Source organism: Sycon ciliatum, chromosome 4, assembly GCF_964019385.1.
Source record: "Sycon ciliatum chromosome 4, ocSycCili1.1, whole genome shotgun sequence".
Classification (NCBI taxonomy): Eukaryota; Metazoa; Porifera; class Calcarea; order Leucosolenida; family Sycettidae; genus Sycon; species Sycon ciliatum.
This window is the reverse complement of record NC_088646.1, coordinates 41581623-41599868: the sequence shown is the minus strand read 5'-3', so window position 1 is coordinate 41599868 and position 18246 is coordinate 41581623. Positions and strand designations below refer to the sequence as shown.

At 39.7% G+C, this 18246-nt stretch overlaps 1 protein-coding gene across 1 annotated transcript in view; it reads left to right on the top strand.

Moving 5' to 3' along the window:
* Positions 1–18246, top strand: part of LOC135816230 (uncharacterized) — a 124031-nt gene that overhangs the window by 90774 nt on the left and 15011 nt on the right. The window contains exon 6 of the mRNA XM_065329639.1: positions 278–625. Within this exon, the coding sequence (XP_065185711.1) occupies positions 278–625 (348 nt within the window). The remainder of the gene's footprint in view (positions 1–277; positions 626–18246) is intronic.

Here is an 18246-nt window from a genome sequence, read left to right as displayed (position 1 = left end):
TTCAAAGCAATGAATAGTTGTGCATTATGGTATCATTATACTTGTGGTGAAAGAGGAGAACTATTCTACTTCACCCATTGACGCAATTGTGTGATTCCCAAGGACTCTCGATGCAAGCAACAAATAGTGCAGAGAGTTAACAAATCTTCTGTCCAACCATGTTGAATAACTAACCCCCTCACAGCCAACCTCTCTCTCTCTCTCTCTCTCTCTCTCTCTCTCTCTCTCTCTCTCTCTCTCTCTCTCTATCACTGTCTCTCTTTCTCTCGCACTACAGCTGACACTGTTGCTGCAGAGCTTGCCAAGAATCACTCCCAATTCTTCATCGTGAATGCCAGTACAAGTAATATACTTCTGCCCTCAGCCCATCTTCGTAACTACCTGGTCAACCTAAGTGTCTGGTTTCGGCCATACAAAGTCGAGTGCGTTAACATTCCTAGTACAAACCAGTCAGACACCTGTAGTTACAGTGTGTTCAATGAGTCAGTCCCGTTCAAGGATGGCCTGTACGAGTTTGCCCTGTCTCCACACAACTCCACACTACTTAGTATACCTGTTCTATACACAGTTTACCCAAGACCAACTACCACTGTACCTCGGATGACCAGCATGCCAGGTAACAATGGTAAGTATTCAGTGTGTTTATGTTTAGCTAATATGCCTTTCTGTCTACCGTACTTCTCCACATATCCCAGTACCAATGAATGTGAGACAGGTGCATATCACACATGTGATGTAATAACAGAGAGGATGCGATATATTTACAACAGACATGGTGTATTTACGGAGGGCACAATGTGTATACAAGAGATATGGCTCTCTGGGATACATATACAGCACTCGCAGTACATACCGTATTTCCTCGTATACAACGCCTTCCTCGAATACAAGGCCGGGGCAGGGGGCGATTGAAAAAATACAAGACCGTCTCCGATTAGAAGACCGGGCCTACTAAATGAGTATGAGAAAAATAGAAGACTGTGCTCAAACTGTGTAGAAGAAAATGGAAGAACGGGGGTAAAACTGTGTGGCGAAAAATAGAAGACCGGAGGGTCAAACTGGGTTGAAAGAATAAAAGACCGTCCTCGAATACAAGACCGTTCTCAATTATAAGGCCGGGTTAGGACGAGTTTGAAAAAATAGTAGACCGGCCTACTATTTGCGGAAATACGGTATACAACACTTGGAGTAGATTTATTGCTGTCAGAACGCCTCTGCAGAAGTAGCAGTGTAGTCCGAGAGTGCATGTACAGTATAATAGACACTGCAGTCAGAATGTATGTACAGTACAATAGACACTGTAGTCAGAATGTATGTACAGTACAATAGACACTGCAGTCAGAATGTATGTACAGTACAATAGACACTGCAGTCAGAATGTATGTACAGTACAATAGACACTGCAGTCAGAATGTATGTACAGTACAATAGACACTGCAGTCAGAATGTATGTACAGTACAATAGACACTGTAGTCAGAATGTATGTACAGTACAATAGACACTGCAGTCAGAATGTATGTACAGTACAATAGACACTGCAGTCAGAATGTATGTACAGTATAATAGACACTGCAGTCAGAATGTATGTACAGTATAATAGACACTGTAGTCAGAATGTATGTACAGTACAATAGACACTGCAGTCAGAATGTATGTACAGTACAATAGACACTGCAGTCAGAATGTATGTACAGTACAATAGACACTGCAGTCAGAATGTATGTACAGTACAATAGACACTGCAGTCAGAATGTATGTACAGTACAATAGACACTGCAGTCAGAATGTATGTACAGTACAATAGACACTGCAGTCAGAATGCATGTACAGTACAATAGACACTGCAGTCAGAATGTATGTACAGTACAATAGACACTGCAGTCAGAATGTATGTACAGTACAATAGACACTGCAGTCAGAATGTATGTACAGTACAATAGACACTGCAGTCAGAATGTATGTACAGTACAATAGACACTGCAGTCAGAATGTATGTACAGTACAATAGACACTGCAGTCAGAATGTGTGTACAGTACAATAGACACTGTAGTCAGAATGTATGTACAGTACAATAGACACTGTAGTCAGAATGTATGTACAGTACAATAGACACTGTAGTCAGAATGTATGTACAGTACAATAGACACTGCAGTCAGAATGTATGTACAGTACAATAGACACTGCAGTCAGAATGTATGTACAGTACAATAGACACTGTAGTCAGAATGTATGTACAGTACAATAGACACTGTAGTCAGAATGTATGTACAGTACAATAGACACTGTAGTCAGAATGTATGTACAGTACAATAGACACTGTAGTCAGAATGTATGTACAGTACAATAGACACTGCAGTCAGAATGTATGTACAGTACAATAGACACTGCAGTCAGAATGTATGTACAGTACAATAGACACTGCAGTCAGAATGTATGTACAGTACAATAGACACTGCAGTCAGAATGTATGTACAGTACAATAGACACTGTAGTCAGAATGTATGTACAGTACAATAGACACTGCAGTCAGAATGTATGTACAGTATAATAGACACTGCAGTCAGAATGTATGTACAGTACAATAGACACTGCAGTCAGAATGTATGTACAGTACAATAGACACTGCAGTCAGAATGTATGTACAGTACAATAGACACTGCAGTCAGAATGCATGTACAGTACAATAGACACTGTAGTCAGAATGTATGTACAGTACAATAGACACTGCAGTCAGAATGCATGTACAGTACAATAGACACTGTAGTCAGAATGTATGTACAGTACAATAGACACTGCAGTCAGAATGTATGTACAGTACAATAGACACTGCAGTCAGAATGGATGTACAGTACAATAGACACTGCAGTCAGAATGTATGTACAGTATAATAGACACTGCAGTCAGAATGTATGTACAGTACAATAGACACTGTAGTCAGAATGTATGTACAGTATAATAGACACTGCAGTCAGAATGTATGTACAGTACAATAGACACTGCAGTCAGAATGTATGTACAGTACAATAGACACTGTAGTCAGAATGTATGTACAGTACAATAGACACTGTAGTCAGAATGTATGTACAGTATAATAGACACTGTAGTCAGAATGTATGTACAGTATAATAGACACTGCAGTCAGAATGTGTGTACAGTACAATAGACACTGCAGTCAGAATGTATGTACAGTACAATAGACACTGCAGTCAGAATGTATGTACAGTACAATAGACACTGTAGTCAGAATGTATGTACAGTACAATAGACACTGCAGTCAGAATGTATGTACAGTACAATAGACACTGCAGTCAGAATGTATGTACAGTACAATAGACACTGTAGTCAGAATGTATGTACAGTATAATAGACACTGCAGTCAGAATGTATGTACAGTACAATAGACACTGTAGTCAGAATGTATGTACAGTATAATAGACACGGCAGTCAGAATGTATGTACAGTACAATAGACACTGCAGTCAGAATGTATGTACAGTACAATAGACACTGCAGTCAGAATGTATGTACAGTACAATAGACACTGCAGTCAGAATGTATGTACAGTACAATAGACACTGCAGTCAGAATGTATGTACAGTACAATAGACACTGTAGTCAGAATGTATGTACAGTATATTAGACACTGTAGTCAGAATGTATGTACAGTACAATAGACACTGTAGTCAGAATGTATGTACAGTACAATAGACACTGTAGTCAGAATGTATGTACAGTACAATAGACACTGTAGTCAGAATGTATGTACAGTACAATAGACACTGTAGTCAGAATGTATGTACAGTACAATAGACCCTGCAGTCAGAATGTATGTACAGTACAATAGACACTGCAGTCAGAATGTATGTACAGTATAATAGACACTGCAGTCAGAATGTATGTACAGTACAATAGACACTGCAGTCAGAATGTATGTACAGTATAATAGACACTGTAGTCAGAATGTATGTACAGTACAATAGACACTGTAGTCAGAATGTATGTACAGTACAATAGACACTGTAGTCAGAATGTATGTACAGTACAATAGACACTGTAGTCAGAATGTATGTACAGTACAATAGACACTGCAGTCAGAATGTATGTACAGTATAATAGACACTGTAGTCAGAATGTATGTACAGTACAATAGACACTGCAGTCAGAATGTATGTACAGTACAATAGACACTGCAGTCAGAATGTATGTACAGTACAATAGACACTGCAGTCAGAATGGATGTACAGTACAATAGACACTGCAGTCAGAATGTATGTACAGTATAATAGACACTGCAGTCAGAATGTATGTACAGTACAATAGACACTGTAGTCAGAATGTATGTACAGTATAATAGACACTGCAGTCAGAATGTATGTACAGTACAATAGACACTGCAGTCAGAATGTATGTACAGTACAATAGACACTGTAGTCAGAATGTATGTACAGTACAATAGACACTGTAGTCAGAATGTATGTACAGTATAATAGACACTGTAGTCAGAATGTATGTACAGTATAATAGACACTGCAGTCAGAATGTGTGTACAGTACAATAGACACTGCAGTCAGAATGTATGTACAGTACAATAGACACTGCAGTCAGAATGTATGTACAGTACAATAGACACTGTAGTCAGAATGTATGTACAGTACAATAGACACTGCAGTCAGAATGTATGTACAGTACAATAGACACTGCAGTCAGAATGTATGTACAGTACAATAGACACTGTAGTCAGAATGTATGTACAGTATAATAGACACTGCAGTCAGAATGTATGTACAGTACAATAGACACTGTAGTCAGAATGTATGTACAGTATAATAGACACGGCAGTCAGAATGTATGTACAGTACAATAGACACTGCAGTCAGAATGTATGTACAGTACAATAGACACTGCAGTCAGAATGTATGTACAGTACAATAGACACTGCAGTCAGAATGTATGTACAGTACAATAGACACTGCAGTCAGAATGTATGTACAGTACAATAGACACTGTAGTCAGAATGTATGTACAGTACAATAGACACTGTAGTCAGAATGTATGTACAGTACAATAGACACTGTAGTCAGAATGTATGTACAGTACAATAGACCCTGCAGTCAGAATGTATGTACAGTACAATAGACACTGCAGTCAGAATGTATGTACAGTATAATAGACACTGCAGTCAGAATGTATGTACAGTACAATAGACACTGCAGTCAGAATGTATGTACAGTATAATAGACACTGTAGTCAGAATGTATGTACAGTACAATAGACACTGTAGTCAGAATGTATGTACAGTACAATAGACACTGCAGTCAGAATGTATGTACAGTATAATAGACACTGTAGTCAGAATGTATGTACAGTACAATAGACACTGCAGTCAGAATGTATGTACAGTACAATAGACACTGCAGTCAGAATGTATGTACAGTACAATAGACACTGCAGTCAGAATGTATGTACAGTACAATAGACACTGTAGTCAGAATGTATGTACAGTACAATAGACACTGTAGTCAGAATGTATGTACAGTACAATAGACCCTGCAGTCAGAATGTATGTACAGTACAATAGACACTGCAGTCAGAATGTATGTACAGTATAATAGACACTGCAGTCAGAATGTATGTACAGTACAATAGACACTGCAGTCAGAATGTATGTACAGTATAATAGACACTGTAGTCAGAATGTATGTACAGTACAATAGACACTGTAGTCAGAATGTATGTACAGTACAATAGACACTGCAGTCAGAATGTATGTACAGTATAATAGACACTGTAGTCAGAATGTATGTACAGTACAATAGACACTGCAGTCAGAATGTATGTACAGTACAATAGACACTGCAGTCAGAATGTATGTACAGTACAATAGACACTGCAGTCAGAATGTTTGTACAGTATAATAGACACTGCAGTCAGAATGTATGTACAGTACAATAGACACTGTAGTCAGAATGTATGTACAGTACAATAGACACTGCAGTCAGAATGTATGTACAGTACAATAGACACTGCAGTCAGAATGTATGTACAGTACAATAGACACTGCAGTCAGAATGTATGTACAGTACAATAGACACTGCAGTCAGAATGTATGTACAGTATAATAGACACTGTAGTCAGAATGTATGTACAGTACAATAGACACTGTAGTCAGAATGTATGTACAGTACAATAGACACTGCAGTCAGAATGTTTGTACAGTATAATAGACACTGTAGTCAGAATGTATGTACAGTACAATAGACACTGTAGTCAGAATGTATGTACAGTACAATAGACACTGCAGTCAGAATGTATGTACAGTACAATAGACACTGCAGTCAGAATGTTTGTACAGTACAATAGACACTGCAGTCAGAATGTATGTACAGTACAATAGACACTGCAGTCAGAATGTTTGTACAGTATAATAGACACTGCAGTCAGAATGTATGTACAGTACAATAGACACTGTAGTCAGAATGTATGTACAGTACAATAGACACTGCAGTCAGAATGTATGTACAGTACAATAGACACTGCAGTCAGAATGTATGTACAGTACAATAGACACTGCAGTCAGAATGTATGTACAGTACAATAGACACTGTAGTCAGAATGTATGTACAGTATAATAGACACTGTAGTCAGAATGTATGTACAGTACAATAGACACTGTAGTCAGAATGTATGTACAGTACAATAGACACTGTAGTCAGAATGTATGTACAGTACAATAGACACTGTAGTCAGAATGTATGTACAGTACAATAGACACTGTAGTCAGAATGTATGTACAGTATAATAGACACTGTAGTCAGAATGTATGTACAGTACAATAGACACTGTAGTCAGAATGTATGTACAGTACAATAGACACTGCAGTCAGAATGTTTGTACAGTACAATAGACACTGCAGTCAGAATGTATGTACAGTATAATAGACACTGTAGTCAGAATGTATGTACAGTATAATAGACACTGCAGTCAGAATGTATGTACAGTACAATAGACACTGTAGTCAGAATGTATGTACAGTACAATAGACACTGCAGTCAGAATGTATGTACAGTACAATAGACACTGCAGTCAGAATGTATGTACAGTACAATAGACACTGTAGTCAGAATGTATGTGCAGTATAATAGACACTGCAGTCAGAATGTATGTACAGTACAATAGACACTGTAGTCAGAATGTATGTACAGTATAATAGACACTGCAGTCAGAATGTATGTACAGTACAATAGACACTGTAGTCAGAATGTATGTACAGTATAATATACACTGCAGTCAGAATGTATGTACAGTACAATAGACACTGCAGTCAGAATGTATGTACAGTACAATAGACACTGTAGTCAGAATGTATGTGCAGTATAATAGACACTGCAGTCAGAATGTATGTACAGTACAATAGACACTGTAGTCAGAATGTATGTACAGTATATTAGACACTGTAGTCAGAATGTATGTACAGTACAATAGACACTGTAGTCAGAATGTATGTACAGTACAATAGACACTGTAGTCAGAATGTATGTACAGTACAATAGACACTGCAGTCAGAATGTATGTACAGTACAATAGACACTGTAGTCAGAATGTATGTACAGTACAATAGACACTGCAGTCAGAATGTATGTACAGTACAATAGACACTGCTGTCAGAATGTATGTACAGTACAATAGACACTGTAGTCAGAATGTATGTACAGTACAATAGACACTGTAGTCAGAATGTATGTACAGTATAATAGACACTGTAGTCAGAATGTATGTACAGTACAATAGACACTGCAGTCAGAATGTATGTACAGTACAATAGACACTGCAGTCAGAATGTATGTACAGTACAATAGACACTGCAGTCAGAATGTATGTACAGTACAATAGACACTGTAGTCAGAATGTATGTACAGTACAATAGACACTGTAGTCAGAATGTATGTACAGTATAATAGACACTGTAGTCAGAATGTATGTACAGTACAATAGACACTGCAGTCAGAATGTATGTACAGTACAATAGACACTGCAGTCAGAATGTATGTACAGTACAATAGACACTGCAGTCAGAATGTTTGTACAGTAAAATAGACACTGTAGTCAGAATGTATGTACAGTACAATAGACACTGCAGTCAGAATGTATGTACAGTACAATAGACACTGTAGTCAGAATGTATGTACAGTACAATAGACACTGCAGTCAGAATGTATGTACAGTACAATAGACACTGCAGTCAGAATGTATGTACAGTACAATAGACACTGCAGTCAGAATGTATGTACAGTACAATAGACACTGCAGTCAGAATGTATGTACAGTATAATAGACACTGTAGTCAGAATGTATGTACAGTACAATAGACACTGTAGTCAGAATGTATGTATAGTACAATAGACACTGTAGTCAGAATGTATGTACAGTACAATAGACACTGTAGTCAGAATGTATGTACAGTATAATAGACACTGTAGTCAGAATGTATGTACAGTACAATAGACACTGCAGTCAGAATGTTTGTACAGTAAAATAGACACTGTAGTCAGAATGTATGTACAGTACAATAGCCACTGTAGTCAGAATGTATGTACAGTACAATAGACACTGCAGTCAGAATGTATGTACAGTACAATAGACACTGCAGTCAGAATGTTTGTACAGTACAATAGACACTGCAGTCAGAATGTATGTACAGTACAATAGACACTGCAGTCAGAATGTTTGTACAGTATAATAGACACTGCAGTCAGAATGTATGTACAGTACAATAGACACTGTAGTCAGAATGTATGTACAGTACAATAGACACTGCAGTCAGAATGTATGTACAGTACAATAGACACTGCAGTCAGAATGTATGTACAGTACAATAGACACTGTAGTCAGAATGTATGTACAGTACAATAGACACTGCAGTCAGAATGTGTGTACAGTACAATAGACACTGTAGTCAGAATGTATGTACAGTATAATAGACACTGCAGTCAGAATGTATGTACAGTACAATAGACACTGTAGTCATAATGTATGTACAGTACAATAGACACTGCAGTCAGAATGTATGTACAGTACAATAGACACTGTAGTCATAATGTATGTACAGTATAATAGACACTGCAGTCAGAATGTATGTACAGTACAATAGACACTGTAGTCAGAATGTATGTACAGTATAATAGACACTGTAGTCAGAATGTATGTACAGTACAATAGACACTGCAGTCAGAATGTATGTACAGTACAATAGACACTGCAGTCAGAATGTATGTACAGTACAATAGACACTGTAGTCAGAATGTATGTACAGTATAATAGACACTGTAGTCAGAATGTATGTACAGTACAATAGACACTGCAGTCAGAATGTATGTACAGTACAATAGACACTGCAGTCAGAATGTATGTACAGTACAATAGACACTGCAGTCAGAATGTATGTACAGTACAATAGACACTGTAGTCAGAATGTATGTACAGTATAATAGACACTGTAGTCAGAATGTATGTACAGTACAATAGACACTGTAGTCAGAATGTATGTACAGTACAATAGACACTGTAGTCAGAATGTATGTACAGTATAATAGACACTGCAGTCAGAATGTATGTACAGTATAATAGACACTGCAGTCAGAATGTATGTACAGTACAATAGACACTGTAGTCAGAATGTATGTACAGTACAATAGACACTGTAGTCAGAATGTATGTACAGTACAATAGACACTGCAGTCAGAATGTTTGTACAGTATAATAGACACTGCAGTCAGAATGTATGTACAGTACAATAGACACTGTAGTCAGAATGTATGTACAGTACAATAGACACTGTAGTCAGAATGTATGTACAGTGCAATAGACACTGCAGTCAGAATGTATGTACAGTATAATAGACACTGCAGTCAGAATGTATGTACAGTACAATAGACACTGTAGTCAGAATGTATGTACAGTACAATAGACACTGTAGTCAGAATGTATGTACAGTATAATAGACACTGCAGTCAGAATGTATGTACAGTATAATAGACACTGCAGTCAGAATGTATGTACAGTACAATAGACACTGTAGTCAGAATGTATGTACAGTACAATAGACACTGCAGTCAGAATGTATGTACAGTATAATAGACACTGCAGTCAGAATGTATGTACAGTACAATAGACACTGTAGTCAGAATGTATGTACAGTACAATAGACACTGTAGTCAGAATGTATGTACAGTACAATAGACACTGTAGTCAGAATGTATGTACAGTACAATAGACACTGCAGTCAGAATGTTTGTACAGTATAATAGACACTGCAGTCAGAATGTATGTACAGTACAATAGACACTGTAGTCAGAATGTATGTACAGTACAATAGACACTGCAGTCAGAATGTATGTACAGTACAATAGACACTGCAGTCAGAATGTATGTACAGTACAATAGACACTGTAGTCAGAATGTATGTACAGTACAATAGACACTGCAGTCAGAATGTATGTACAGTACAATAGACACTGCAGTCAGAATGTATGTACAGTACAATAGACACTGTAGTCAGAATGTATGTACAGTACAATAGACACTGTAGTCAGAATGTATGTACAGTATAATAGACACTGTAGTTTTTTTTTTTTTACAGTATGGTAAACCGGCCTCTTGAACGGGCAGAATTTAGTAACACAGTGATACAATAAAAACAAGTACCAGTAGTTACATACATGGACCATACGAGAAAAAGCAATGATGACGAGGCATAAACAAGTGTCTAGTGCTGTATGGCAGCTTCCGAGACAGCGAGTCGAGCGGATGACTCAGCCACCTCCGGGTGCGAATACAGCCGTCGTGCACCACGCAGGCAAGCCACGCCTGCACGGAGAAGGGCGAAGCTGAACCTGCAGCGGATCCATGCCATCACTGCAGAGTATGGCTCACCAGATTTGTCGGAGACCATTGCAGCTATTCTCTTGAGGAGAGCGGCAGCAGCTCGACCAGTACCACCAGTTGCAGCGAAAACCACAGGGATGAAGGTTCCACGCTCGACCTCCTTGACGCGCTGTTCGTATCGCCTCCGTTTTTCACGTTCATGACGCTGGTAGCAAGCGGTGATGGAAGAGGATCGATTTGAGGGAGCAAAGGGGTTGAAAACCCGAATATCGAGAAAGACTCTCTCAAACCGACCTCCCCAAACACCACTCGCCGCAACATCAAGTCGAGCCTGGTCTTCTGTGGAGGCAGTGTTGTAGCGGAGCTGCTCACCAGAGAGCGGTTGTAAGTGTGGCTCGATAGCGACACTATTGGCGACACGTTTCAATAGCGAGGCAGTGATGTCCCGCACCTCATTGTGTCGAAGTGACGGGAAACCTCCGGTGCTGCATGTCAGGGCATGGGCTACTGTGAAGCTGGCTCCACAGACACAGGTTGACGGTAAGCGAGAAGGCCGCCAGCCATAGCGCAGTGCCAAACCATCGCGGAACTCGCTTTTGGACAGCACAAATCCATGACGGGATAGCGGACGACAAGTAAGCCAGCTGGAGGCGCCAGGCTCACTTGCCAACTGAATTGTGTGCTGCAAAGTGGGCGATGCGTCGGCAGCGAAGCCACGGATGTCGGTCTTCGCTTTCTGGCGGTGATCTGCACGCTGTGACGCTTTGGCTGAGGCAACGCTGGCAAGAGCTTCCGTCACACTGAAGTCTACACTGTAGTCAGAATGTGTGTACAGTACAATAGACACTGTAGTCAGAATGTGTGTACAGTACAATAGACACTGTAGTCAGAATGTGTGTACAGTACAATAGACACTGTAGTCAGAATGTATGTACAGTACAATAGACACTGCAGTCAGAATGTATGTACAGTACAATAGACACTGTAGTCAGAATGTATGTACAGTACAATAGACACTGCAGTCAGAATGTATGTACAGTACAATAGACACTGCAGTCAGAATGTATGTACAGTATAATAGACACTGCAGTCAGAATGTGTGTACAGTACAATAGACACTGCAGTCAGAATGTATGTACAGTACAATAGACACTGTAGTCAGAATGTATGTACAGTACAATAGACACTGTAGTCAGAATGTATGTACAGTACAATAGACACTGCAGGCAGAATGTATGTACAGTACAATAGACACTGCAGTCAGAATGTATGTACAGTACAATAGACACTGCAGTCAGAATGCATGTACAGTACAATAGACACTGTAGTCAGAATGTATGTACAGTACAATAGACACTGCAGTCAGAATGTATGTACAGTACAATAGACACTGCAGTCAGAATGTATGTACAGTATAATAGACACTGTAGTCAGAATGTATGTACAGTACAATAGATGATATCTTTGGGGATCTGAACATCCAAGTAGCCACATCCGCCCGTTTCCTAGGAGGCTGTATCGGTGAACCTGACGGAGTGAGATCGTTTGTCAAGGAGAGAGTGGAGACGTGGGTGAGCAGTGTCAATTGCCTTGCCGCTGCTGCCAGGAAATACCCCCAGTCGGCGTATTGTGCGTTGAATCGCTCGCTCTCATGTGAGTGGTCATACCTGCAGCGTGTTGTCCAGGGTCTTGAGGAGGAGTTTGCTCCGCTTCGAGACGTCATCCTGGAGCAATTTGCCCCAGCCATCCTTGGGCGGGAGGTTCTTCCTCGGGAACACCAGCTCCTCACCCTGCCAGTCAAGTATGGTGGCTTGGCTTTGGCCGATCCTGTCCACACAGCACCCCTGGCTTACCAGAATTCGAGAAACGCTACTGACATCCTGCGCAACTCAATCCAATCTGGTAACCCCGTAAACGTAAATGACCACAGCGCTCACTGTCGCCGCATCACAAGCCAAATCAGCAGGGAACGAGATGTGATTTCCGCTGAAATCAGCCAATCAATTCTCAGTGACCTGCCGCAGCTTGAGGAGCGCACCCTCTCCCGCATTGTACGGGGAAATGCCTCCGGATGGCTTACGGTGTTGCCCCTGAAGCGCGAGGGGTATGATCTGTCGAGTACAGAATTCCGCGATCAACTTGCCATCCGCTATGGTCGGCAGCCGCTTGCCCTACCAGCGCAATGTGATGGTTGCGGGAAGCCTTTCTCTCTCCAGCATGGCCTTGACTGCCCGAAAGGTGGACTCATCAAGCGAGGCCACAATGATCTGCGTGATAGCGATGCAAAGCTAGCTGATATGGCATTCGGTGGTGTTGTCGTCGAGCCGATCATGGTGCCGGAGGGTGATCGGACGGGGCAGCCTGCTCTTCGGGCAGATTGGCTTGCCCGGGGTGTGTGGGAGGATAACAGGGTGGCGTTTTTTGATAATCGCATCATTGATGCCAACGCACCCAGTTACTCCCATTCATCCTGGGAAGCTACTTCCAACCGCGCTGCTAATGCGAAGAAAAAGAAGTATCGTCAGGCCTCCGAGGACCTCCGTGGGTCGTTCACACCACTGGTTTGTTCCACGGATGGGGTGCTACATCGCGAATACGCCAGCTATCAGAAGCGACTTGCTGGTCGCCTCGCCCTCAAGTGGGACAAGCCATTTTCTATCATCATGGCTTGGGTGCGAGTTCGCAGCCAATTTGCTGTGATCCATGCAGTCGACCTCCGGCTACGCGGGTCTAGAAGGCGCCTGACAGGCCTGTCGACGCAGGATGGTGCTGGGGTAGGCATCGGCCATTGAAAACTGAATTCCGTCCGTTTTACGTGGAATTTCTTGGAGTTTCCCAATGTATTGTACTTGAATAAAATTCTATTTTAACTTTCATGGTATCTCAATTTTTTTCACGTCTACATGACTTTATTTTGCCCGTAAAAGAGGCCGTTACCCCGTAAAAAAAAAAACAGTACAATAGACACTGCAGTCAGAATGTATGTACAGTACAATAGACACTGTAGTCAGAATGTATGTACAGTACAATAGACACTGCAGTCAGAATGTATGTACAGTACAATAGACACTGCAGTCAGAATGTATGTACAGTATAATAGACACTGTAGTCAGAATGTATGTACAGTACAATAGACACTGCAGTCAGAATGCATGTACAGTACAATAGACACTGCAGTCAGAATGTATGTACAGTACAATAGACACTGCAGTCAGAATGTATGTACAGTACAATAGACACTGCAGTCAGAATGTATGTACAGTACAATAGACACTGTAGTCATAATGTATGTACAGTATAATAGACACTGCAGTCAGAATGTATGTACAGTACAATAGACACTGTAGTCAGAATGAGTGTACAGTACAATAGACACTGTAGTCAGAATGTATGTACAGTACAATAGACACTGTAGTCAGAATGTATGTACAGTACAATAGACACTGCAGTCAGAATGTATGTACAGTACAATAGACACTGCAGTCAGAATGTATGTACAGTACAATAGACACTGCAGTCAGAATGTATGTACAGTACAATAGACACTGCAGTCAGAATGTATGTACAGTACAATAGACACTGTAGTCAGAATGCATGTACAGTACAATAGACACTGTAGTCAGAATGTATGTACAGTACAATAGACACTGCAGTCAGAATGTATGTACAGTACAATAGACACTGCAGTCAGAATGTATGTACAGTACAATAGACACTGCAGTCAGAATGTATGTACAGTACAATAGACACTGCAGTCAGAATGTATGTACAGTATAATAGACACTGTAGTCAGAATGTATGTACAGTATAATAGACACTGTAGTCAGAATGTATGTACAGTACAATAGACACTGCAGTCAGAATGTATGTACAGTACAATAGACACTGCAGTCAGAATGTATGTACAGTACAATAGACACTGCAGTCAGAATGTATGTACAGTACAATAGACACTGCAGTCAGAATGTATGTACAGTACAATAGACACTGCAGTCAGAATGTATGTACAGTACAATAGACACTGTAGTCAGAATGTATGTACAGTACAATAGACACTGTAGTCAGAATGTGTGTACAGTACAATAGACACTGTAGTCAGAATGTATGTACAGTACAATAGACACTGTAGTCAGAATGTATGTACAGTACAATAGACACTGCAGTCAGAATGTATGTACAGTACAATAGACACTGCAGTCAGAATGTATGTACAGTACAATAGACACTGCAGTCAGAATGTATGTACAGTACAATAGACACTGCAGTCAGAATGTATGTACAGTACAATAGACACTGCAGTCAGAATGTATGTACAGTACAATAGACACTGCACAGTACAATAGACACTGTAGTCAGAATGTATGTACAGTATAATAGACACTGCAGTCAGAATGTATGTACAGTACAATAGACACTGTAGTCAGAATGTATGTACAGTATAATAGACACTGCAGTCAGAATGTATGTACAGTACAATAGACACTGCAGTCAGAATGTATGTACAGTACAATAGACACTGTAGTCAGAATGTATGTACAGTATATTAGACACTGCAGTCAGAATGTATGTACAGTACAATAGACACTGTAGTCAGAATGTATGTACAGTACAATAGACACTGCAGTCAGAATGTATGTACAGTACAATAGACACTGCAGTCAGAATGTATGTACAGTATAATAGACACTGCAGTCAGAATGTATGTACAGTACAATAGACACTGTAGTCAGAATGTATGTACAGTATATTAGACACTGCAGTCAGAATGTATGTACAGTACAATAGACACTGTAGTCAGAATGTATGTACAGTATAATAGACACTGTAGTCAGAATGTATGTACAGTATATTAGACACTGCAGTCAGAATGTATGTACAGTACAATAGACACTGTAGTCAGAATGTATGTACAGTACAATAGACACTGCAGTCAGAATGTATGTACAGTACAATAGACACTGCAGTCAGAATGTTTGTACAGTAAAATAGACACTGTAGTCAGAATGTATGTACAGTACAATAGCCACTGTAGTCAGAATGTATGTACAGTACAATAGACACTGCAGTCAGAATGTATGTACAGTACAATAGACACTGCAGTCAGAATGTTTGTACAGTACAATAGACACTGCAGTCAGAATGTATGTACAGTACAATAGACACTGCAGTCAGAATGTTTGTACAGTATAATAGACACTGCAGTCAGAATGTATGTACAGTACAATAGACACTGTAGTCAGAATGTATGTACAGTACAATAGACACTGCAGTCAGAATGTATGTACAGTACAATAGACACTGTAGTCAGAATGTATGTACAGTACAATAGACACTGTAGTCAGAATGTATGTACAGTATAATAGACACTGTAGTCAGAATGTATGTACAGTACAATAGACACTGTAGTCAGAATGTATGTACAGTATATTAGACACTGTAGTCAGAATGTATGTACAGTACAATAGACACTGTAGTCAGAATGTATGTACAGTACAATAGACACTGTAGTCAGAATGTATGTACAGTACAATAGACACTGTAGTCAGAATGTATGTACAGTACAATAGACACTGCAGTCAGAATGTATGTACAGTACAATAGACACTGTAGTCAGAATGTATGTACAGTATAATAGACACTGCAGTCAGAATGTATGTACAGTACAATAGACACTGCTGTCAGAATGTATGTACAGTACAATAGACACTGTAGTCAGAATGTATGTACAGTACAATAGACACTGTAGTCAGAATGTATGTACAGTATAATAGACACTGCAGTCAGAATGTATGTACAGTACAATAGACACTGCAGTCAGAATGTATGTACAGTATAATAGACACTGCAGTCAGAATGTATGTACAGTATAATAGACACTGCAGTCAGAATGTATGTACAGTACAATAGACACTGCAGTCAGAATGTATGTACAGTACAATAGACACTGTAGTCAGAATGTATGTACAGTGCAATAGACACTGTAGTCAGAATGTATGTACAGTACAATAGACACTGCAGTCAGAATGTATGTACAGTATAATAGACACTGCAGTCAGAATGTATGTACAGTACAATAGACACTGCAGTCAGAATGTATGTACAGTACAATAGACACTGTAGTCAGAATGTATGTACAGTACAATAGACACTGCAGTCAGAATGTTTGTACAGTATAATAGACACTGTAGTCAGAATGTATGTACAGTACAATAGACACTGTAGTCAGAATGTATGTACAGTATAATAGACACTGTAGTCAGAATGTGTGTACAGTACAATAGACACTGTAGTCAGAATGTATGTACAGTACAATAGACACTGTAGTCAGAATGTATGTACAGTACAATAGACACTGTAGTCAGAATGTATGTACAGTACAATAGACACTGCAGTCAGAATGTATGTACAGTATAATAGACACTGCAGTCAGAATGTATGTACAGTATAATAGACACTGTAGTCAGAATGTATGTACAGTACAATAGACACTGTAGTCAGAATGTATGTACAGTACAATAGACACTGCAGTGAGAATGTATGTACAGTACAATAGACACTGCAGTCAGAATGTATGTACAGTATAATAGACACTGCAGTCAGAATGTATGTACAGTATAATAGACACTGTAGTCAGAATGTATGTACAGTACAATAGACACTGTAGTCAGAATGTGTGTACAGTACAATAGACACTGTAGTCAGAATGTATGTACAGTACAATAGACACTGCAGTCAGAATGTATGTACAGTATAATAGACACTGCAGTCAGAATGTATGTACAGTACAATAGACACTGTAGTCAGAATGTATGTACAGTACAATAGACACTGCAGTCAGAATGTATGTACAGTACAATAGACACTGCAGTCAGAATGTATGTACAGTATAATAGACACTGTAGTCAGAATGTATGTGTCATATCCGGCAATGCTACAACTGTGACTTTTCCTACTCATGACTAGATGTATGTTATTATTATTGTTGGCCGCGAGCATCATGCATGCAGAGCTGTCCTAACGACTACGTATCCCCTTACCTCTACATCTGTGTACTTGTTGTAATGTACTAGTAGTAGTATTGATCCACGCCGCCATCATCTTGCCTCTAGCTCTCCCCTGACAAATCAGTTGGTGACAGTGCGACATATTCATACCTGTCACCGTCGTTATGGTCTGGTGCGCATATACATGTACGTCCGTACTAGTACTGAGTACTCTTAGTCCCGCTGATGACAACATAGGACCTCACCGTATAGCCGGTGCTATTGCTGTTGCACTGAACAATACATTAGCAGCGTAACTGCTTCTCAGCTGGCATTGTCGTTCGCTATTGCATTATAACCCGCGCTGATGTTTACTTCATG